The sequence below is a fragment of the Pseudogymnoascus verrucosus genome, assembly GCF_001662655.1.
Source record: "Pseudogymnoascus verrucosus strain UAMH 10579 unplaced genomic scaffold scaffold_22, whole genome shotgun sequence".
NCBI classification, from domain to species: Eukaryota; Fungi; Ascomycota; class Leotiomycetes; order Thelebolales; family Thelebolaceae; genus Pseudogymnoascus; species Pseudogymnoascus verrucosus.
This window is the reverse complement of record NW_017263673.1, coordinates 300,641-323,020: the sequence shown is the minus strand read 5'-3', so window position 1 is coordinate 323,020 and position 22,380 is coordinate 300,641. Positions and strand designations below refer to the sequence as shown.

Here is a 22,380-nt window from a genome sequence, read left to right as displayed (position 1 = left end):
GCGCGTATCCGCCCATCAGCTCCTCTGAGCGTCTGCCTTCTAAGTGAGTCATCACCTACATAGATATATAATAATAGGCATTAGCAAAGCTTCTAGCTTTAAAAACAAGTCTTTTACTATTAACCTCTTTTAACGAGAGCCAACTGCCTCTTCCCCATGTCCGTTCCGCCACACACTCCGAATATGGTATCTTACTCAGTGCCAAACGAAATAATCGCCCAAATATGTTCCTACCTATGCTCTCACTGCCAGAATCCAGGAGTATTCCCCAACTCAAATACCACGGAGGCCCGCACCGAAAAGGTTACGCTGGCGCGCATGTGCCGCTCGTCAAAGACATTATGCGCCATAGCACAACCCATCCTCTTTCACTACTACGCATGCGGTAATCTCGCTCGGTCGGTCGATACCGAATTTTCCGATCACTATGACTCGTGGAACAGGGAGTCCTGGGACTTAGAAGATGACAAGCTCGCTGTCTTCATCCGCAGCCTGATTACCCGCCCCGATCTAGCAGCCTGCGTGGAATCTCTGCAACTCAAGAGCTCAGGCGTGCAAGACGTCTGCACGCCTGAGCTAATGAAAATTCTCGGCGATGCTGGAAGCGCGCTTGGTTTCGAGCTCCCAACTGGCTGGAGCTGGGACGGCTGGACCGGTAAATATCTCGAAGTTTGGACTGATGAAGCCCAGCCTGGGCGTTTCAATGAGAATCGCCTCGAGTTCCACAAGTGGCTTATGGGCGTTGCCATCGCGCTGACGCCGCGCACGGAGACGCTAATGTATATGTGCGAATACCTCGATGAGTTGGATTGGTCTTGGTATGCGGATAATAAAATGGCACTGCCGGCGCTTAAGACGCTTGCACTCCGTGGTGCCCAGCGGTCTGATTACTATTTGTTCCAGATCCACCCCTTCCTCACTGCTGCGCCAAATCTACAGACGTTATATGCGCTAGACTGCCGTGGTAACGCAATAGCAAGTACGCTTTTATTGTCGTTTGATTACAACGACGGGGATCCGTGGTCAGAAGACCTAGCTGTAAGCAAGCTGCGGAAGCTAGTGCTGGATGAGCTTCCAAGCGAAGGTTTTGAGAAGTTGATAGAGCGCTGTGTAGAACTGGAAGACCTTGTGTACTATATCCACTTCTGGTATGATTGTCCCGACATTGTACGCACATTCTCTCAAACGGATAAGAGGCTCAAGAAGCTCTGTTTTGGATTTTTACCGAACCCTGTTCCAACCGGTTACGAGAGCGTGTTAGATGACGAGGACTATGAAACTATTCCACTTGTCACATCGTTGCGGGAGCTCACCCAGCTCGAGGAACTCGTTATTGACCAGGCATTACTCTACCGCAAGTCCGACACTTCTACAGGCACAGAACGACTGGAGACGCTGCTGCCACCTTCGATTCAAATGGTGCATTTCACGTATGTGTACAAGAGCATGTATGAAGATTTGATGCACCTCGCGTCGGTGGCACCAGGAAGCTTTCCCAAGCTTCGGAGCGTAACGATTGGTCTCGTGAGTCCGATACCACCGGGGAGAGTGGAGGAGATCGAGCACATGAAGACGGTGGAACCTGCCTTTGCTGATGTTGGCGTGCATGTGTCGTGGGAGGAGAACTTGATGGGTCCGTTCTTGTATACTGCGATTCCGGGTGGGACGCCGGGCTTAGATGTAACTTGTGTGCCATCTGCTCCTCTACCATTTCCTTGATGTGAAAGAGCAATATGAAAGGTGTTACACATGGGCGGCCACAGTGACCGTCCAAAACGTGGGTTAATTTTTAATAACATGTTGCACAGTGACATTAGATCTCGGCGTTGCTCACTAACGAGTAGGAAATTAAAAGTGAAGCCCTTAGTATTTGTATTTGAGTATGCAGCGTAATGAGAGTGAAGAGCAACAACCAAATCCTCTCCGTATCAGCCTGAAATAACAAGGAGTGACAACCTGCTCAGCCATAATCCCCAAGCACCAACCACGCATCCTGCCCACCAACCCCCTTTCTTGAATAATCTAGCAACTGCATCCACACTCCGCAGCGTTGTGGCAATTCTTCCCACATGACTGCTGCTGGTTGCACTGTCCCCAGTCAGAGCAAGTGTTCCAGTCTCCAGATCCATCACCGCCAGCAGTCCAGCACCACTGTCCGCCATCACCGCAGACTTTCCAGCAGCGGCCTTTGCCGAGATCGCATCCGAACGGAGCGGTAGAGACGCAACCGCGGGCGGTGAGGGGATTCTGGGAGATGGGGGAGTTAGTAATTTGCCTAGTTACATACGTCTAAGGAAATCCGGATTTCACGTACGAATTTATCAGATGAGCGAGCCCATGCCGTGCCTGGGGGTGGCATGGAGGAGTTGGAGAGGTCGGGAGCGACGCCTGTGTTGCCGGCGTAGGAAGCTGAGAGGACGCCAGTAGCCTGGATAGCGAGGAAGAGGATGCTGGTGAATTGCATTGTTGCGGTTGCTTGTTAAGGCGAATTTGAGTAGATAAGTGATTGATGTTCTAGATTGTATTGGAAAAGCTGATGCAAATCTAATGGTAAGAAATAAGAAAAGAGGAATGCTTGGGAGTTTTATACTTTTCTCGCCGACTGGCCTCCTCTTACCGACATCTGCAAATATGCCTCATAGCTACTACCTGCCCTATTAGTCTTTGCTTTGTGTAAGTCTGACAGTTCTCTATACGAGGAGGATTTGCCAAAAATCTCAAAGCCCAAGTCCAAGTCTCAACGAAAACGAGATGTCTCACATCACCCTCGGCATCTGGGGGCTAAACAGAACAAGCAACCAAGGTCATTGCTGTCTTAGAACCAAAATTAGCACACGTGCACTCCACTTAGAACCATTCCTAAATATTAACAGGCCAAAAATAACCTTTTCCCCTCCCGTCCAAACACCGCACACCTCTCTCGCTCACACTCTAGCCACTTAATCACCCAGCTTAAAATCCCACTATCTTAGCCCACAACGCTTTACCTCAGCCTCAACAAAGCCCCTCCCGACATCGTGACGCTAATTTAGCTTGACATCGCTGGCGCAGAGCATGGCGCGGGTGTGGCTTCACAGGAATCAGGATCCGATCGGCAGTCGCACAGAATGGGACCTAAAACGGCCAGATCTACTCGGGGTGTTATGCTTAAGCGCTTATGGGGTAGCTAATCTACACGGCACGGACTGACGACCGTTTATATTGATTCGTTGTCCACCTTCCCCAGATTACGTGAGCTCGTAAATGCAGTCACGCTGTTATGTTCAACCCTTAACTCAGCCTCGTATAGCTTTGATGTAGCACCTTTGCACTTCGAGTCTTGGGAGTAATGGCTCACAACTGCCGAATTGCATGGAAATAAGAGCAAGGCACCCTTAATATGGTAATTAAGCCAAGACAGCCAAGCTTTAGTGCTAAACTAACATAGCTGCGGCTTATCTCACCAGGCGAGATCTATAGAAGCCGAATCTATTGCGTAACTGCTTGCAGCAGGTGCGTTGTGGCACATTTGAATTCGACGTACGATTAATTTAACCCTAATCAATCTCCTGCATCAAACTAATATCCAGAATCTTACATCTACCGGCTAGAATAGTAAATAGCTCTTATGATCGAGGGAACAACGAAGTATGAACTCCGTTGCCCGAACCCAATGTGAGATGCAAGTTCTCCAGCCATGGCTCCGGATCCCTGTTCTCAACTCTCTCAAATTCTTGCACCAACCTCACCAACGTATATCCTGCTTCCGTCAAGGCAAATTGCTGACCGACACAGATTCTAGGCCCGCCGTTGAATGGTAGATAGCCCCAGCCCACCCGTAGGTTCTCCCAACGCTCGGGCTTGTACTCATCTGCATCTTCTCCGTATATGTCCTTCCGCCGATGCATGGAATATATATTGTAGGATATAATCTGGCCCTTAGCCACGAATATTGGGGCAGTCCCATCAGGTCCACCGCCCACTGGTAGGGTTGTGTCTTTGTTGGCAAAGCGGATATTCTGAGGTACTGAGGGATATAAACGAAGAGCTGAGAGAAAGGTTAGGTTATATCTTAGGCTGACTCGGTGTTGTTTGGTACGGCAGCTTACATTCATTCAGGACATGTTTCAGATATCTCATACTACGCAAGGTTTCATAGTCTGGTCTCTTCCCTTCTAGCTGATCAACCTCATGCTTCAGCTTGGCCCAGACGTCTGGGCGACGAGCAAGGACGTGGAAAGTATTGCTGAGTAGACCGGCAGTGGTATCTCTACCAGCAAGCAGGATATTGAGAATCTCAGAACGGATCTGAATGGGATCATCTGTAGCTAGAGCGAGCTCGTTCATGAAGATATACTTTCCTTTCTGCTTCTCATCCTCATTATTTGTTTTCCCGCTCGCTTGACTCTCTCGCCGGAACTCAAGCGCCTTCGCAACAAATTTGTCAATGAAGTTGTGCACACGGATACAAGCAGTATCGAATTTTCTGTTGCGGTAGAACCAGACGAAAGGGCCGAGTCTTAGACGAAGATTCAACTCCGTTTGGGCAAAGTCGAAGGCCTCACCAAAGAGCTGCTGCTCGGAACCAGTAGGGCTGCGAAGAACATCGACAGACTCGCCCAGGAGAAACTCGGTGGCGCTATCGAGGGTAAGCTGGTAAAACAGCGGCTGCAAGTCGATGGTGGATCCGTCTCTAGGGATTTTGGCTATCAAATGTTGAATGTGGGATTCAAAGGTTTCAAGGTCAGCTACATGGACCCTAGCAAAGCTGGGGCGGACAAGTGCCTCCAAGACGTCAGCTGAAGAAAATAGTCTTTATAACAAAGAGGTCCATACGCGTGAACGTTCCCAATGCGCGCCATCAGAGGTGAAAATGCCATGGCCTAACAATGCCCCCATTCCTCTATGCCTCTTACCAATACCAAAGTCATGGAACTGCGTGGCAAGAACCGCCTTAAGATTTTCGGGCTCAATAGTGACTATTGCCGGCTGGCTGAGAAGAACTAAAGAAAAGGTGTTGCCTAGCTCTCTATGAAGCTGTAGCGAAGTTGGGAGCATCGTCCGGGCTTTCATATCAGCTGCCATCGTCGTGAAGACTTTATAGCCAATAATGCGTTCCGTTTGTGGGAGCATGGTTGGTGGTTTGCAACCCCGCGCTTTGGCAAACCGGCGCCTTTGTATCAAGGAGATGACATGGTGGACGAACACAAACACAGCCAAACATGCTGCTGCAATCTTCACAAAAGAAGAGTCGACCATCATGCTAACTTTCAAATCGTGATGTTCAATAAGTATGGCTGCACCACGTCGTCGTAGGCAGTGTAACTTTTGACAGGCAGCCGCGAACTTTATAAAGGAAAGTTGTCATTTTGGCAAGGGTATGAAAATGACGAGCATCTGGCATTCAGCTGCATTCCGTCCTTACTGCTTTTTTACGGGTTCGTGCCGAGGTAGGTCAGCAAAGCCGGACATGTGGAAAACGGAACGGTTATGAGGCGGCGCCGACGTGCCCTTTTAGCCTGGTCCAGTTAGGTAGAGCACTAGAGCTGCGAGTGAGGATTTACTTCGATCGGCGCGGGGAACTGGGCGCTAAACCTGTTTGTCCCGCACTATGATATAGTCTCCACTGAAGCTGACCTAATTGCAATTAATTCCTAGCTTGTACCTTACTGAAACGCTGCTTCATCAACGATAAGATGCACATAGGTTTCTTGCGTAAGGAAGAATTTAATAGAGGAGGCAGAGGAATAGATGGTGGAGATTCTGGGGATGATCTGGAATTTGCCAAGAAAAGGCCTGGATTCGGGCGTTTTCCCAGGCTCATCCCATTGGTCACGACTGGCTTGGTATACGAATCAGCTCCAACAATAGACATAAAAGCCTCAAGTAATACGATATATTAGGTGTGGCATACCTAGAGTATTGTGCCCAATGGAGCTCTGTCACGATTTGGTAGGAATATCTCGGATCTCGACCAATTGAGCATTTCACCCCCATTCGCCTGTTGTACAATATTTCAAGCATGAATGTGGTTATTGGAAATATCTACTTCGCGGGAATGTTTATAGATCTAGGCCAGAGTTTCTACTACTAATAAGGAACAAGATAAGCAGAATTCTGGAATGTCGTCGGGGATTTGGGGAAGTGCGTAATATAGGATTTAATTTTTCTGCGTTTCATAGCATTTTATCCTTCAAATATTCGATGGGAAGAATGTAGCTGACAAGTAGTTGGGCCGAAAATAAGAGTACTTTGAGTAGTTTTCGGCATGTGTTCCATCATATCTACGATAAATAATGGCTTGTGGGCTCGAGACGTAGGCGTTGAAGACGTGAGAATTGGCTTTCAAGGTATTCCACTCAGCTATCCTTATGTACTGTGTACCAAACGAAAACTGGGGCGGCGGGGATGCGGGGTAATGGAAGCAGATTCAGGGGTCCTTGCTCAGGGGGCAACAATCGGCTGTAAACTCTCCGCGCGGCCTCACTAGCGACAATTGCTCCGAAGCCCGTTCGATATTTAGTGTTGAAATCCTAGAGCAGCTGACAAAGTGTCCTAGTTCGATCTTCTAGCAAACGGCTGCCACTAACCAACCTCTGTGGTAGAAATTATGCGTACCGCGAGCTGCCTGCTTGCATTATTTTTCGTTTTAAGGTTCGCTATTGAAGGCAACGGAGGATGTACCGGACCAAAGAAACGGCGGTCGTAAATACCTTACCCTTTCCTATCTCCCATGTAATATCTAGTGATGATGTATCAAATATGAAGCATCTCAATTTTGGGTTACTAATTTAAAAGCCCTCTTTATTTCATTACTAAGAGAGATCAAGTTTTACAATGAAGTGGCTTTCTGTAATAGTTGTTGCTCTTTTATCGTGCATAGCTGCAATAAAAAATCCTATAATTTCCGGGTTTGGCTCTCCCGCTCTCCCCTAGACAAAGAAAACAAATGCTGACCCTAAACCAGTTGGAATCCCGATCCCAGCATTCTTCGTGTTCGTGACGAGTATTTTATTGCAACATCTTCATTTGAGTATTTTCCTGGTGTTCCAATATACAAATCCAAAGACTTAGCAAACTGGGAGCTATACTCCCACGCCTTGACAACTCCCGACGATGTTCAGCTCTACGGTGTTCCAACAGGAGCTGGTAAACCTCCCACAAAACGTTTGGTGACCTAAGGCTTACAGGGTAACAGGTGTATGGGCGCCTGACCTTAGCTACATTAATGGCCGATTTTATCTCACGTCGATGACACGATGGACATACGATCCAACTGCAAGAGTGTGGCCTCGAGTTTATTTCATCTCATCAAAAGATTTGATTAACTGGTCAAAGCCAACTTGGTGTGAGCCTTGGGGCATCGATCCAAGCCTCTTCCATGATCCAAATTCAGGGAAGACATACTTGAACCTTATGGCCCCTAATAACAATATCGATCGTCTGTGGGGTATTTATCAATGTGAGGTCAGCTTAACGACTGGGAACTGCGTTGGAGAATACATTAGCTTATGGAACGGAACCCTCCCTCACAACGCCGCGGCAAGAGATGAAGGGCCTAAGATGTTTTTTAAAGATGGGTACTACTATTTACTCATTGCAGAGGGTGGCACCGACGACCTCCACAGATCTACGATCGCAAGATCGAATTCACCAAAGGGGCCGTGGACTCCAGCGCCAAACAATCCCATCCTTTTTAATGGTGCTTATGGATTTGACAACCTTACTGTTCAGTCGACGGGACATGCAACCTTTGTAGAAACTCCTCGCGGTGATTGGTATGCAACATTTATCGCCCGACGAAAGATTAATGGGACCTCCCCTCTTGGTAAGTACATGACTATGTGTAAAGACGACCTGGCTGATTATATCTAGGGCGAGAGACATTCATGACGACTATAGAGTGGAATGATGGCTGGCCGATTTTGAATAAAAACAAACCAATTCTTCTTAGTGAGAGCTTTGGTACGACGCCTGATCAGAAATATCCCCCAGCTGCTTTCCGGGACACATTTCTGTCGAATGTCATTGACTCAAGCTGGTACCAATTACGCACTCCATATACCAAAAATTACAGAACCGGCACTCACGGCAACGGCGGTATAATATTCACTCCCAATGTTTTCTCATTAAGTGAACGAGATACACCTACAGCAATTCTGCGCAAGCAGAAGTCATTGAATATGACATTCTCAGCCTCGTTACTTCCGACTATCAAACCTTTAGGTTATCTGCAATCTATTGGTATTTCTGTTTATCTCAGCGAGTTTCAACATCAAGATATAGGGGTACGAGGCTGTTTGAACCAAACAGGAATGTGCTTTTATAGTACCTTACTAATGAACGGGACTTCCACAGTAAGAAGCCAACCCTTTTACCCAATCGTAGAAATTGCTGATCATGGTATACAGACTAGTCAGATCCCCTTAAATAGTACAGTTATACCAACGGGTGTCACTCTCACCATTCGCGCTACACCGTTGAAATACTCATTGGGCTTTCAATTTGGTGGGAATTCCGTTGTTTGGATGGCAGACATAGCTTCTTCCTGGCTTGCATTTGCACCGAAAGATTTTTTTGTTTTTGAAGGGGCTAGTTTTGCTTTGTTTGCAAGTGGGAATGGGAATCCGTGGCCATTTGACGCCCCATCAGTTGGGTTTAAAGAGGTCAATGAGGTCTATTTCGAGGAGAATATTCCGGATCATGATATATGGAATTAAGTGTTTAGTTATCTCAGATAAATCCTACAGTCAATATTTAGAATGAACAAATGCCTATGTTAGTTGGTGACCAGCCTTCGAGTCAATCTCTATTCCCCCCAGATCTAGAACCTGAAATAGTTTGCAATTATTGAGGAACTGGTCGCTGGGTTTGCGGGGGTTTGGCGGGTTTTTGCGGGGGTTGTGGAGAAGCGGAGAGCATGCCGCTATATGCGCCGGTTCGAGTCCCTAGCCACATCGTCTCCAGCTTTCTCCACACCAACGCCCCAACCCGCAGGGCTGATTAGATTTCTCCAGCAAACTGAATATCTCGGACGCCATATCTGCATTCCTCCGCTGGCCGGGAGTTGTTGCTATGTCCGGGACAGTAGGGGACATATTTTTCGCTGAGAAGTCCTAGTGGGGCTTCTTTGAAGTTCACAATGCCGAGGACTCTCTTCGGCAAGCTCTCAAACATACAGCTCGTTAATGCTTAAAAGGCTTATGTTTATTCCAACCTCGCATTAATAATACGCTGCACCTTCTTGCACTTTGCATCGTTCATTATCCCAAATGGTTTCCATTAACTCCATCACTAGCATTATTGTGCTTGCCACTATTACCTTGGCTCAAAGTCTCGCAACAGCACATCCACACAATGCCCAACTCAAAGTATACCCCAGACCAACGGAGATGCCTACCAAAGGTTCATTCTCCGTCATGGTGCGATCACCAAAGACCGAATGGGTACCACTTGATATCTATTTAGCGAAACTTTCTCTCATCAACACTACGAGTGGGAGTGGCCAAATACAAGAATCTTCGATGGCCTACTTCGATTTCAGTGGCACAGTCGATGTGGAAGTCACATACAACCCATCTGCTGTCCACTCAGCGGATATACGTCCCAACTCGTATGGAATTATCCCCAAAGTGAGAGGCAATACCTTGAAATTCAGCCTCGTCCAACCCCGAAATCTCGTAATCCAAGTCAACGACGAGATTTTCGACTGCTTACAGTTGTTCGCTGGCAGTATCGAGACCAATGTTCCCGCAGCCAACGATACGGATGTCATTTATTTTGGTCCAGGCATGCACAGTGTCTCTGGGGGTGTGCTTCAAGTGCCTAGCGGGAAAACGGTTTACATCGCCGGTGGTGGTGTTCTCACCTCCGGCGTCAACTTTACTAACGTTCATGACGCAACTCTCCGTGGTCGAGGAATACTCTACAATACTCCCGGCGGCGCCATCACAGTTGCTTACTCAGAAAGAATTCTTATCTCTGGAGTTACGGTGCTGAATCCCAACGGGTACGCTGTGACAGCAGGCCAGGCAAATCAACTCACGATCGAGGATTTCCACGCTTTTAGCTCAAAAGGAAACGGCGACGGTATTGATCTCTTCTCTTGCTCCGACACCTTGGTTGACAATATCTTCATGCGGAACTCGGACGATTGCGTCGCTATATACAATCACCGCTGGGACTACTACGGCAACTCCTCAAACATCACTTTGCAGAATTCCTCGCTCTGGGCTGATGTCGCGCATCCGATCAACATCGGGACGCATGGGAACACTGATTCTCCTGAGACTATGGATGGGATAGTCATCAAGAACATTGATATCCTCGACCATCGTGAACCGCAGATGCTATATCAAGGCTGCATAGCCATCAACCCCGGCGACAGCAATCTGGTCCAAAATGTTCTCATCGAGGATGTCCGGGTAGAAGATTTCCGCGAGGGTCAATTGATCAATATACGAGTTATGTTTAACTCGAAATACAACACTTCGCCTGGGAGAGGGATACGGAATGTGACGATTAGAAATCTAACCTATGAGGGCACGAATGCCAATCCGTCGATTTTTGAAGGGTATAGTGAGGAGAAGAGTATTGATGGAGTGACGTTTGAGAATCTGGTTGTTAATGGGAAGGTTATTGCCGATGCTATGCAGAAACCTACTTGGTATCTTGCGTCGGATTTTGTGCCGATGTACGCAAATGACCATACGAAGAATTTGTTCTTTAATCGTACTTTGTAAGTCAACTATACATAGTACAAGAGCATCTGTTAAATGAATCTCTCGTGTGCTTTGATACTTCCCCCCTTGTTAATCCCAGACCGACTTTAACCTCGATGTTGGTCGTGACGCTGTTTGAGCGGAGCCGTTGTGTCGTGCTGTGGGTGGCAGTGCAAGGTGTAATTTACGCGCAGGCCCTGGGACTACATTTGGGAAACACAAGTATGAATTCATCACATCAAATTCACTTCACCTCATACTCCGTCACTTAAATTCACAAAACATGCATGATACGAACAAATTCAATGACAGTAGTTTGCATTGAAGTAGTTACCATAGCCTATCTGAGCCCATTCATAACAGATCTCTCATCATCAGCATGTCCATAGTAATCGAGCGAATCCGAACAAAAAGCATCAAGATCAGGTCCAGTAGAGCACAAAAACAAACTGCATCCATTATCCTCATATCCCATTAAAAATATCCATTATTCGTAAGCTCAAATCCTATCTTTTCCACAGCAACGAGGCTAGTAAACACACCAGCCACACACAGATGAAACATGTGCGCAGGGGCGGTGCACGTCGGCCGCTCAGAGGAAGACAGCGACGATACCACTGAGAAACGCAGCCCCAAGGCCGATGAAAACGCGACCCGCGCCTCCAGTAGCAGGAGTCGGGGTAGGCAGCACAGGGACCACCGGGGTGTTGGGCACTGGGACGGGAGTCTCAGCGACGGGGGTGGGAATGACAGGCGTGCTACCACCGAGGGTGATGAGTGGCTGGGTGGCGTGTGGTGGAGGTGCGGTGACGGCGATGAAGGTCGTGCGCGTGGAGTTGGAGGAGACAGCTGGGGGATTGACGACTGGGGTGACGGTGTTGTTGGTGTTGATGATTGGGTTGCCACCGGGGGTTACACCGGTTCCAACGGGTTGGACGGGAGCAGTTCCAATGGGCTGGACAGGGACAGATTCGACGGATGGAGGGTTGGTGGCAACGGTTGGCGGAGCGGGGTAGCTGATGGTGCATGGGCAGTCTGGAGGAGGGTTAGTCTAGATCGGATGGGTTGGGGAGGGGGTGTACTTACTGGAGATGGTCAGCGTCGTGGCCTCGGTGATGGTGTAGGTCTGGACTCCCTGAGTGAAGGTGGTTGGGCTGGGGCAGATCGTGACGTAGGCAGAAACGGTGGTGATGACCCAGATATCGACAGTCTCGCTGGCAACTGGAGTGTTAACGACCTCGCTGGCAATTGGAGTGTTGACGACCTCGGTGATGGCAGCAGTTGGATACTCGCTGGGCCCAGTGATGGCAGCAGTGTTAGCGGTGACCTCGGTGCTGACAGCAGTGTCGACAGGAGTGGCGGAAGCTTCAGTCTCAGTCGGGGTTGATGGAACATCAGGAGTGGTCTTGTAGATGTTGTTGGTTCCACCAAAGTCAGGAGGGAAAGGGGTGATCGTTGGAGGAGAGGGAGGGGTGATGGTGAACCAAGGAAGAACCTCATGACCAACGGCAGCTTTATCACTACCGCCGCCACCTCCAGCGCCGCCGAGGTTGAGAAATCCACCGACTCCAACTCCGAATACGCCATGGACGAGAGTCAGAAGCCAGAAGGCGGAAAGGATGGCCTGGATGATCTTCATCTTGATGGATTGGAAGATTGAATTGATGAGATCAAATAACGAGTGTGGTTGAAGTTTGAATTGATTGGAAACAAATGAAAGGGTGATGAAACGATAGTGTAGAGTGAAGTTGTAACGACGGACGAAATGAAAGTTGTTGTTGTGTTGTAACGAAAGACGAAGGTGGAAGTTGTGAAGTTGTGATGTGGAGGATGAAAAGAAGAAGAGGCGCGTCTGGAAGTGTGCGGTAAATAAATAGGCTAGCCCTGTAGCCCTCAACCGAAAAGGAGGTGGGTGAAAACGTTAAGCGCCTGTATTTACTATCTGTCGCGCTTATATGGGAGAGTTGGGGATAGTTGGGGGGATAGGGGGGAATTCCCACCTATTTCCCCCCTTTCCCAACAACAATCCCACAACACCACAACACCACAACACCACAACACCAAGCGAAACAACCCAACCCTTATAATGCAACTCAAGTCGCCTTTAAATCAAGCGGCACAGTGGCGCAGTGGAAGTACCACTGTCTGGACAATCTGGCCAGGGCTTGGAATGAATAAAAAAGGTCACCAATTCGACTCCCACCAATCAACAAAAAAAAGTAAAATCAAGTGATTTTCTACCATCGGATCTCAAAACGACGAGATCTGATGGGTCTTTTGCATTTTTAGATATCGAGCTATATTTTTGCCCTTTTCTTTGAATGTAGATGAAGTTATATAGCTTATATAGATGTTTATACTTATATGGCTTATGTTGACGTGGCTGTGGATACTATCAACAATGGGGCTCTAAGACCTCAATATCGACGTCGCCAACCTCCACTTCAGCACAGCAACCACACCTAAAGTCACATACATAATCCCACTAGGGTATTTTAAGGCCTATTGAGTCGCATAGCTTATATATATGTTTATACTTATACGACTTGCGTTGACGTGTGTGTGGATGCTGACAACAATGAGGCTCAATATCGACTTCAGCACACAAACACCACCCAAAGCCACATACATAACCCCACTCGGGCATTGGCTTGTATATTAAGTTGTATCAAAATTCAAATAGATAATTCACAACTTATAAATCCCAATTTGGAAGAAAGAAATTTGAAGGCCTCATTGGGCGAGTCTCAACAACGACAATTATGGAACCTGCACGACAGCATTTCAAACCAACACTTTACCTTCATCAAAGGGATTGAATCAGGCCGATCAATGACACAAAATCCGCCCCCTGCAACGGGCATGTCAAGCTATGACACGAAGTCCGCTTCCTCCGAGAATCCTTCGCACTGCGAATGGCTCTCGAGAGCGAGAGGCCGTAGACACCAAGAAGACGGAGCTCTCAATCCGGCCATGGCACAGATTACTCTGACACCAGGTCAAAACAGACCAAAATCAATTACAAATAACATGAATAATAGCATTGACGAGATAGGACAAACCTTCAACCACATGCGAATCAGGAACAGGCATCGATCGACCTCCTCGATCGGGATACGAGGAACGGGCAGAGATCCCTTCACCCGCGCGAGAGAAACAGGCAGCGATCTCCCTCCTGCACGCAACAGGAACAGGGTCAAGATCAACAAGCCAAAAGGCACAGCAAAGAGCTTTCTCGACCCGGGTCCCAGGAACAGGACCCAAATACCCCCCCTTCAGACCCACCTCTCGCCCTCCCTCCCAGGAACAGGGTCAAGATCAGCGTGCAAAAGCCAGCGCATCGACAATTTTTCGTCCCGCGGCGCAGGAACAAGCAACGATCAACAACGGGTGGCGAGCCAATGTGGCAAAGATCCGGCTGACGTAACCTTATTTGAAACATCTTCGCAAAGATCTAGACCGTCGACCACCGACGATGCAGCTAACTCGAGGTACACAGGGCCCAGAACAATAACAGGAATGAATACGTATATACATACGTTGTACAGACACAGGTGGGAAGTGGTGGGGGGGGTTAGGTCCACTGCGCGCAAGATCCATAACGGGCATACGAGGGAGAGGGAGCGGAAGCGGAGGGAAGTCGGGGTTGCGTGGGGGTGGGTGAAGTGATATGTCTGCCCACGGTGAGCGACAGACTTTTGGTGGAAGGGAAGAATGGCATCGTGGTGGTGGAAGTTGCCGTTGGGAGGAAGGTCCGAAGGAGGAAGGAACGACTGCGCGGCGGCCGTGGGCCCATCATGGTCGTCGTGTCAGGATAGGTGGTACATGAAAAGCTCTTGAAGGCTCTTTTTGCAGGGTCCACATTATTCACTCAACTCCACTGTGTTGCGTGTCTCAGTCGAGAAGTCGATCGTTTGTCGGAATGTCGGAATGGGAAGCAAGGGACTTGTGGGATGTTGGCAGTGGTGGTGTGTGGTGTTTGCCGGCATGCTTACCGTGCAATACGTACATGTACATACAGATGCAGTACGTACATTCCCAGAGCGGATACTCTTTCTGTGGAATGTTGGATGGGAGGTAGAGGGTATCACCAAGCTCCCCCAAGCACGGAGGAGGTGGTAGGTCAGCCCTGTGGAGCGATGAAAGTTCAAATCCCCGATCATCGCGGCATGGCAATGTTTCGGTACGGCAGGAGCGTGGAGACGAAAACCCATCAACAGCCATTTACGGCTTCTGACTGGCGCAGACGGGTTAAGGTAGGGCATTAGGGCAGGCACAAGCGGATGATCGTTGCCAAGATAAGCCACGATCCACTATCGCCACGCGTTGATTTTGGTGTGGAGATGCACTGTTCGGAGGGGAAGGAAGGGAGGAAAGAAGGGAGGAAAGAAGGGAGGAAAGAAGGGAGGAAGGAAGGGAACAGGAGGAAGGGAACAGGAGGGGGCGAGGGGTAAAGAAGGTGAGGGGTGAGATACCCTCAAACTGAACGTCTTACTACCCTTAACCAGGTTCCACCGCACAAACCACCAACAGCATGCATTCTATACCAGGTACACTGTCTACCGCTTGCGCTCTGAACCAGATGCATATTACCAGAAAACACTCCAGAACCATATGCATTCTACCAGAAACGCTCTGTGCCAGTCCTCTATTCTACCAAGGGGGCTGTTACCCGTGAAATGAAGTGACCAGGAGGGAGATCACGGGATTTCCATTTCCATGTCGCCTCCCGCCAACAGATCATAGGGCATTCATAGTAATGTTCCAAAAGATATTCTCATTGGCCGCCCGGTCTCAACGACCTCGGTCCACTTCGTTCGATTCTTCAGGGTTCCTCACCCGTCCAGGTACCCGAGTCAAGATCCAATAGTCGGTCCACCCAGAACAGCGGGACCCAAAGTTCTAGACACTCACCCGCCAGGCACATTCGAGGGCGTTTTCGGACGACTTCGACCCCACCAAGCATGACAGCTCAACTTCTCCCGTCATGTAGATACCCATTGGTAAACCAACATCGAGCCAGACCCTTCACCCTCTCAGGACCGGCCTATACAACGTCAAGTTGGAGGCAAGGGTGTCCACAATGAATTGCGCCGATTTCCTCTCCCCATCCGCACCCCATTCCGCGGGCAAAGCTTACAACGCTCACCTTTCGATGGCCCTGACCTGATGTCTATATAAACCCCCTCCACCGTGTCGTTTCGGTCCTCTTTCTTTTCTCCAGTTCGAACTCGAAGTTTATATTAAAACATTAAAAAAAACGAGTTTCAAATACAGCCACACAGCAACCTAAATCTACCTATACGAACAACTCAACCCACAACCAAACCGACACAATGCAATTCTGGCAATCTCTCCCGATCGCGACGCTATTTGCCGTCGCCGCCGCCGCGAACACCGTTAACATGGTTTCGCAAGACAGCACAAACCGCCAAGTCATCTTCACACCTCAAGAGGGCTCGCCCGAAATCCCATCCATGGACCTCCCCGGTGGAGCTTCCAAAGAGGCCACCTTCCCCGACGGATGGGTAGGCAACTGGTACACCGTCTCGGAGGGCAAGGAGAACAAGCCCGGCATGCTCGGTGAAGTGAGATGGGACGGTTTCAGCGGCTCGAACTACTTCGATGTCAGCGCCATCGTCAACCCGGATGACCACGACGGAGTGAAGATGCTGTACCCGAAGAACAGCAAGACCCCGATGAGCGGGTGTCAAACCTTCCCTTGCAGCAACGCATACAACCTCCCAGACGACATCCAGACGCTGTCCACACCGGAGACCGAGCTCGAGTGTCTGATCGGGACCAAGGCCGGCGCCAAGCGCAGGCACGCGAGGCATATGCTTTACGTCTAAAGCATCCTCGTGCATCTAGTCAAATCTCGTGATTGAGAGAACGACAAAAAGTTTGAATTTTGGCCGGCGTTGTTTTTACTGAAAAAGGACTCGAGCCGCAGCTGGATTGCGGCTTTGAACGACTGGGATTTAAATGAAAATTGGGACGGATTAGAAGGTGGCGGAGTTGGGAATACAGGAAGCGGACGCGCTGCTGTATGGCCGGAAAATCATATCTAGATTGGATTGATAGTTGAAATTGATTCATTAAATTGATCTTGAGTTACTTGCGATTGTTGTGACGTGCACGACCGGATGAACATTATCGTCTTTTATCTGCTTCTATTATTCCACCCAGCTCAATTACACAGACTCAAAACCATCCTTGCTTCCCCTCCCAGCACCGCATTGTCGTTAGGATAACCTTTAATGACATCTTGACATCCCTACGTACTGCAGCATCGATCGTCGTACTTATCCCCACGACATATGCAAGGCGACAATGTAACTCATAATTATTCTCGCAGTTTCAATATGCGATGATGCATTCTGTATTACTTTCTTCAGATGTTTGGTGTATCACTTCCTTACCTCGATGCACATACCCAAACCCGTTCTGCACCCCCACACCTCACCTGACTGTCTTCTCACAACACCAGATTTCGTAACACTTAAAACATCGTAAAATACATAAAAATTTGTTATGGGGGGATGGTAAAATGGGCTGTGGTCAAAAATCTGAAAGTTATTGAGGTGTTGTTACAGCCTTGGCACCGACTAAAATCTCACATCAGCAGCGTGTTTATCAACAACTTCATAAATATTTGTAAATCATCTTGAAATCAAACATATGGTCTCATGATGTCTATTTTAGTAGTAACATCCCCGGCGGTATACCTAGGAGCAATTGCTCTTACTTCTCCTCTTGTATTTGCATATGCCATTGTTTTCATTGATCCATCACATGTCCTCCAGCGCGCCTCAATTCTTTTCCTATCAATAGCAATCGCCGCGCAACTGCAGTACTCCGTTCCAGTGTTTACAGGGAATAGCACTTATGATGGCGTATTCATGTCATTGGTTTGGATATTCCATCTACGAGCTTTCGATTTGCTATTGTGGAAAGCAGTTTATTTGCGCGCGGTAACAACTTCAAAACCAAAGCAAAGTGCATCCTCTGCGTCTCGATCAGGACTTGGGCGAACCTTTACAGCTTGGTGTCTTCTATTTAACCTCCGGAATGTCAACACGTCATGGTCCATAAAGGGACTACCTACCTTTTCGAGAGATCACCCAGAACACGTTCCAAACAAGGGCGAATTTCTGAGGGGAAGAATAGCCCACATTCTCATTACGTACCTGGCTCTAGACGCAATATTCGCATCCCTACCAGCTCCCAACCCGGAAATAGACGTCCCTGAATATAAGCAAGCACTTTTCTCTCGAATAGGGGATATCCCACTCGAGGAGATCATTGCTCGGCCAATCACCGTCCTGCTCCCTGCATTCTCCATCTATGGTATCTTTACCATCGCATACAATATTGCATCGGTCACCGCAGTCTTCTCTGGTAGAAGTGAGCCACGGAACTGGCCTCCACTATTTGGTAGCTTTCGAGAAGCTTATACATTGCGTCGATTTTGGGGGTAAGGCTGCGCCTAATTCCTTAATTTTATTGCGGCTGGTCGTTAACGGAAGAAATTTATAGGATAACCTGGCACCAGATCTTTCGGTCATCTCTAGAGGCCTTCACTTCTTTCGTCACTACTCGTGTACTCTGCATACCTCCCCACTGGAAAATAGTCTCGCGCTATGTTCGACTCTTCCTCGCGTTCTATGTCACTGCGCTCCTTCACCTCCCTGGGGTAGTCATTCTCGGAGAAAGCCCGTTTGCACTCGATTTGCCAAAGTTCTTTTTAATGCAGGCTGTTGGGATTATGATAGAGAGCACGGTGCTCTATATCTGGGCGGCAATAGGTATAACTACAACTAGTAATGTAACCACGAGGAGGGTCACTAAGGTGCTGGGCTACATATGGGTCCTAGCATGGACCGCTTGGACTGGGCCAGGATTTGTCTGGGTTGTTGCACGAGGATTAGTTCCGGGCAAAGACGATGTTGTGCCTTGGAGCTTTGTCAAGTGGTTAGGATACGCAAAGTAGTGACCAGCTATAAGACTCCAAATCCAGCAGCCTTTGTTGTTGGATTGGTAACCACCAAAAAGTACCCTGTTACCTGTGTTCCATAATACCTCATCCAACATCAGATTTACCCCTTGCCTGTCCCTTGCCTCATATCCACAGCATAAGCAACCTTCACATGACCCTCGCCACTGCAGACCCCCTTACGTCCTGAAGTCACGGGATCACATACACTATTCGCACGCCGTGGCACCACATCCGTGGCCTTCCATCCTTCATCCTTGGTTTCGATATGTCAAAACCACTGTGTCAGAAATACAAGTCGCATTGGGCGGCAAACGAACATATTCTCGCACCCATTGGTATCGATCCCATGCACCTACTACTGGGGGACATAAGGTTGCCACAAGCATAACATTAGTGCTTCGCCTCAAGTCACGAGACTATATGATCTCATCTCCCTCGGTACCAGGGATAGAGTACGGGCTTTGAATCTCCCCCATGGTTCCAGTCTGTGCTATGGCATCAATTACAAGATGGGTAAGAATTATATTGGTCAGGCCAAAGCGGGCAGGTTTTACATTCGTCAAAGGTAAGACGGAGAGAACATTCGCGAAAGAGAGCAATAAAACCATTTACCAAAGGAGATAAATACCCCTCCCCGGGGTGTGAAAGGCCTCCTCTTCTTTGCTCCATGTGCTGAGAAAATGACAAAAAATCCGAGTGCTTGTTACGTTTGGGCGTTGGGAGTGAAGAGGAGCGGTAAGAGTTGCAGGGGCTTGATGTGAGGAGGCTATTTCGTTCTGTTGCGCGTTGATTTTATCAATCGGATTTTTTCTTCGGGTCGATCGATTAAGAAGCATTCGTTTTTGCGGACGGGCGCAAGGCGTTCGACAGAACATATGTTGAAAGAGTCTGTTGCGCGTTGATTTTATCAATCGGATTTTTTCTTTGGGTCGATCGTTAAGAAGCATTCGTTTTTGCGGACGGGCGCAAGGCGTTCGCGAGAACATATGTTGAAAGAGGCTATAGGGAGGCCTCTGGAGAGGCCACAAGAGGGGGAAGCCTCATGTTGGAGAGGCTACGAGCTGGAGGGCCATGAGAGGCCACTAGAGGCGAGGCCACGAGCTGAGTAGGCCATGAGGAGGCAGTGAAGAAAGGTCTACAAGTTGGCAAAGCCGCAAGTTGGGCGGATATGATGCGGCAGGACCACAAGCTGGCAGGACCACAAAGTGGGAAAGCCGCAAGCGGACGTGGCCACGAAGAGGCAGCGACGGATGGATGGCCTACAAGCTGGGAAAGCCGCAAGATGGGCAGACGACAAGGCGGCAGGACCAGAAGATGGTGTGGCTATGCCATGGCCTAGCCGCGAGAACGACCACGCGTGGAAAGATCCTCAACATGCGCGGCAAGACCTTCAACATACATGGGTAAAACATGCATGGAAAGATCTTCAACACGCATGGAAAGATCTTCAACATGCGTGGATTGATCTCCAAATCGCGATCAGAACGATCACGATCGACGACCTCCAAATGGTATATAAGTACCGCCAACCGTCATCCGAGCATGAATGCTTACACGGACCCCGACTAGAAAACATGACCGCCCTCGCAGACGACCTGGTGTCGTCAAAATAACGTTTATTCCCGACTCAGAACCCCACCTCGGCAGCGCCACGCGAACAGCAACGCACGTACCCCACAGTGTGAAGACGGTGTCGATCCCTTCGCGACGACCGCCGGTGCAGCTAACGATGAAACGACGGCTGATGAGGACGGCTACTAATGGGATGGCTAATTGCAGCGACAATGGCTACCTTGACCGCGAGGTTTGCTAACTGGAGTAGGTGTGCGTGGCGCCGGGGTGGAAGATTGCTCGCGGAACGGCTTCAAGAGCGAAGAAGATGGAGCAAGGAGAAGTTCCATGGATTACCGAGAGCGCGGGAGCACTGGAGATTGAAAAGCACGGCGAAAGGGGCTAGATTGGGGAAGCACGGGAGTCGGTGTTGGAGCGTTCAAAAGAGCAGCTAACACAGGGTGCTATTTTGATCCCAGCTGATGGGGTTCATGTATATAGATGCGGATTTGCAGGTTTGCAGGCTGGATGCAAATGGTATTTATTTTTCCATTACTATTACCCAAGTATTTGTGTGAGAGACTTGGTGTGGAAGGAAGTTCGAGAGGTTATCCAAGAAGTGGCCATCCAGTTTTCTTCCTTTCCCTGTCAATATAGTCCTTTAGGACTCTTCCAGGCTCGCCTGTATACCCAGTCTTTACCATCCACTCCTTGACACTGCGAATCCTTCCAGGTAAAATCTCGTCCATGATCTTATAATCCCTCGTATCAAGGCCAGACTTCCACAGTCTCCAGAAAGCCGAGAAATTCTCCCGGTATGTCTGCAGCGTCGGATCGTCGTGTGTTACACTATGTCCTACCTTCAATTCTGGGTCAGGGAAGGCTCCGGATGCAAAATACTCGTCGAGGGTAACGTCTCTGTAGATTGATTTACGTCCGGTAACAGCAGTGTAATCCTTCGCCAGGTCTGCCCAGCGGATATGCTCTGTGCTTATCTTAAGCGTCATGCCGTTGCTGCGCTTCACATGATCGAACATCCATTTGGCATATTTTCCGAGGTCTCCCAGTTCAATGAGAGGCATGGCAGTGTTGCCAAGTGGCGCTGAAAAGACCATCAGACTTGGGTCATTCGGATCAGGCTTTGGTCTCAATAGCTGAGAGAGCGTATCCACATATGGAGCAGAAAGAAGGACTGACCACGCCATATGGTCTGTAGGCTGCGAGGTAAGATAATCTGTCACTTTCCCTTTCCCATCTAAATGCCCACAGTGGAAGTCGGGGTTGAAGTGCGCTAGCTTCGAGGAGTAGGCCAGCGAGGCCCAGATGAAGTGCTTGACTCCTGCTCCGTATGCAATCTCGTAGATGCGGATTCCCCAGTAGACCTCGGCTTTCTCGCCGATGGCAAATCCGTTGGTATTGACAAAAGTCGCATCGATGCCTTTGAATGCTTTCATGAGGGTTTGCTCGTCGAAGGTTTCGCCTTCCAGTATTGTGACGTTTGGCAGCGATGCAAGCTCCTGTGCGGGTTCGGATTGTGCACTGCGCGTCAATACAGTGATTTTGTAGCGGCCATCTGCGGAGAGTTCTAATAATATTAATAAAGGATCTATCTATTAGTGTTGATATATGACGCACCTTTTACAACAGGCTGGCCTTGCGCACCTGTGCCTCCGATTACAAGAACGGTTACAAGAGGAGCACCCATGGTAATCCTGAATAATGATCTTTGGTAAATATTTAACTGTGGAAGAGAGTTGGTTCGTTATTTATACAGAAGAGCCATTATGGGTAATCCACCATTTTGTATAAATCTTCCATATAAGTCTATCGGCCGATATCATTGTGCTAGACAGTATAGGGTCGTATATTCGCGTCATTCGTCACAACACCTGTGTCTCAGCAAGATTTCCATGGCCACTGATGCGGGATGGACTGGCAATCGATTTGGTAATCTATAGAATATTGTGATATGGTAGACGCTTTACTAGAATAAAAGATTAGTAATCCTTTGACAGTTGATCTGGTCTCGGCTTTTTTGAAGGGATGACGTCGATAAGTAATCTACATCATAATGATCAGAAATCATCCAGTATGCAAGAGACGAGGCCCAAGGCTATTTTTTTTTTTTTT

The 22,380-nt window shown here is 48.6% G+C and overlaps 9 protein-coding genes across 9 annotated transcripts; 5 read left to right on the top strand and 4 right to left on the bottom strand.

The window, feature by feature from the left end:
• Positions 1-66: 66 nt before the first annotated feature.
• VE01_05380 (uncharacterized protein) lies at positions 67-1,791 on the top strand. Its single transcript, XM_018274844.2, has one exon. The coding sequence runs from the start codon at positions 157-159 to the stop codon at positions 1,717-1,719; it is 1,563 nt and encodes a 520-aa protein (XP_018130333.2). The 5' UTR covers positions 67-156; the 3' UTR covers positions 1,720-1,791.
• Positions 1,792-1,862: 71 nt separating this feature from the next.
• Positions 1,863-2,803, bottom strand: VE01_05379 (uncharacterized protein). Its single transcript, XM_018274843.2, has 3 exons — positions 2,591-2,803; positions 2,315-2,533; positions 1,863-2,247 (listed from the first exon to the last, which is right to left on the bottom strand). The coding sequence occupies exons 2-3, from the start codon at positions 2,462-2,464 to the stop codon at positions 2,023-2,025; spliced, it is 375 nt and encodes a 124-aa protein (XP_018130239.1). The 5' UTR covers positions 2,465-2,533; positions 2,591-2,803; the 3' UTR covers positions 1,863-2,022.
• Positions 2,804-3,502: 699 nt separating this feature from the next.
• Positions 3,503-5,690, bottom strand: VE01_05378 (uncharacterized protein). The gene is made up of 4 exons (XM_018274842.2): positions 5,544-5,690; positions 4,816-5,498; positions 4,089-4,764; positions 3,503-4,027 (listed from the first exon to the last, which is right to left on the bottom strand). The coding sequence occupies exons 2-4, from the start codon at positions 5,239-5,241 to the stop codon at positions 3,606-3,608; spliced, it is 1,524 nt and encodes a 507-aa protein (XP_018130238.2). The 5' UTR covers positions 5,242-5,498; positions 5,544-5,690; the 3' UTR covers positions 3,503-3,605.
• A 585-nt stretch (positions 5,691-6,275) lies between these two features.
• Positions 6,276-8,340, top strand: VE01_05377 (uncharacterized protein; the record flags this gene model as incomplete). Its single annotated transcript, XM_018274841.1, has 5 exons — positions 6,276-6,295; positions 6,947-7,128; positions 7,178-7,807; positions 7,855-8,267; positions 8,338-8,340. 5 exons carry the CDS (start codon positions 6,276-6,278, stop codon positions 8,338-8,340), a joined length of 1,248 nt encoding a protein of 415 aa, XP_018130247.1.
• An 807-nt stretch (positions 8,341-9,147) lies between these two features.
• Positions 9,148-10,863, top strand: VE01_05376 (uncharacterized protein). Its single transcript, XM_018274840.2, has one exon. The coding sequence runs from the start codon at positions 9,252-9,254 to the stop codon at positions 10,719-10,721; it is 1,470 nt and encodes a 489-aa protein (XP_018130246.2). The 5' UTR covers positions 9,148-9,251; the 3' UTR covers positions 10,722-10,863.
• Positions 10,864-11,036: 173 nt separating this feature from the next.
• Positions 11,037-12,786, bottom strand: VE01_05375 (uncharacterized protein). Its single transcript, XM_018274839.2, has 2 exons — positions 11,787-12,786; positions 11,037-11,735 (listed from the first exon to the last, which is right to left on the bottom strand). The coding sequence occupies exons 1-2, from the start codon at positions 12,337-12,339 to the stop codon at positions 11,293-11,295; spliced, it is 996 nt and encodes a 331-aa protein (XP_018130245.1). The 5' UTR covers positions 12,340-12,786; the 3' UTR covers positions 11,037-11,292.
• A 3,146-nt stretch (positions 12,787-15,932) lies between these two features.
• On the top strand, positions 15,933-16,807 carry VE01_05374 (uncharacterized protein). Its single transcript, XM_018274838.2, has one exon. It carries the CDS (start codon positions 16,037-16,039, stop codon positions 16,550-16,552), a length of 516 nt encoding a protein of 171 aa, XP_018130244.1. The 5' UTR covers positions 15,933-16,036; the 3' UTR covers positions 16,553-16,807.
• A 3,142-nt stretch (positions 16,808-19,949) lies between these two features.
• Positions 19,950-20,656, top strand: VE01_05373 (uncharacterized protein; the record flags this gene model as incomplete). The annotated part of the gene is made up of 2 exons (XM_018274837.1): positions 19,950-20,210; positions 20,522-20,656. 2 exons carry the CDS (start codon positions 19,950-19,952, stop codon positions 20,654-20,656), a joined length of 396 nt encoding a protein of 131 aa, XP_018130243.1.
• A 155-nt stretch (positions 20,657-20,811) lies between these two features.
• On the bottom strand, positions 20,812-22,154 carry VE01_05372 (uncharacterized protein). Its single transcript, XM_018274836.2, has 2 exons — positions 21,886-22,154; positions 20,812-21,835 (listed from the first exon to the last, which is right to left on the bottom strand). Exons 1-2 carry the CDS (start codon positions 21,953-21,955, stop codon positions 20,859-20,861), a joined length of 1,047 nt encoding a protein of 348 aa, XP_018130242.1. The 5' UTR covers positions 21,956-22,154; the 3' UTR covers positions 20,812-20,858.
• Positions 22,155-22,380: the final 226 nt, after the last annotated feature.

What these genes read in the sequence shown, in the direction of transcription:
- VE01_05378 (XM_018274842.2), bottom strand. Translation starts at nt 5,241, where the DNA reads ATGATGGTCGACTCTTCTTTTGTGAAGATTGCAGCAGCATGTTTGGCT. An exon ending in CGCATTGGGAACGTTCACGC is followed by an intron (nt 4,765 to 4,815) that starts GTATGGACCTCT and finishes GACGTCTTGGAG; the next exon opens with GCACTTGTCCGCCCCAGCTT. An exon ending in GAAACATGTCCTGAATGAAT is followed by an intron (nt 4,028 to 4,088) that starts GTAAGCTGCCGT and finishes CCTTTCTCTCAG; the next exon opens with CTCTTCGTTTATATCCCTCA.
- VE01_05374 (XM_018274838.2), top strand. Translation starts at nt 16,037, where the DNA reads ATGCAATTCTGGCAATCTCTCCCGATCGCGACGCTATTTGCCGTCGCC.
- VE01_05380 (XM_018274844.2), top strand. Translation starts at nt 157, where the DNA reads ATGTCCGTTCCGCCACACACTCCGAATATGGTATCTTACTCAGTGCCA.
- VE01_05372 (XM_018274836.2), bottom strand. Translation starts at nt 21,955, where the DNA reads ATGGGTGCTCCTCTTGTAACCGTTCTTGTAATCGGAGGCACAGGTGCG. An exon ending in AGGCCAGCCTGTTGTAAAAG is followed by an intron (nt 21,836 to 21,885) that starts GTGCGTCATATA and finishes TAATATTATTAG; the next exon opens with AACTCTCCGCAGATGGCCGC.
- VE01_05375 (XM_018274839.2), bottom strand. Translation starts at nt 12,339, where the DNA reads ATGAAGATCATCCAGGCCATCCTTTCCGCCTTCTGGCTTCTGACTCTC. An exon ending in CACGACGCTGACCATCTCCA is followed by an intron (nt 11,736 to 11,786) that starts GTAAGTACACCC and finishes ACCCTCCTCCAG; the next exon opens with ACTGCCCATGCACCATCAGC.
- VE01_05376 (XM_018274840.2), top strand. Translation starts at nt 9,252, where the DNA reads ATGGTTTCCATTAACTCCATCACTAGCATTATTGTGCTTGCCACTATT.
- VE01_05379 (XM_018274843.2), bottom strand. Translation starts at nt 2,464, where the DNA reads ATGCAATTCACCAGCATCCTCTTCCTCGCTATCCAGGCTACTGGCGTC. An exon ending in CTCGCTCATCTGATAAATTC is followed by an intron (nt 2,248 to 2,314) that starts GTACGTGAAATC and finishes CCCATCTCCCAG; the next exon opens with AATCCCCTCACCGCCCGCGG.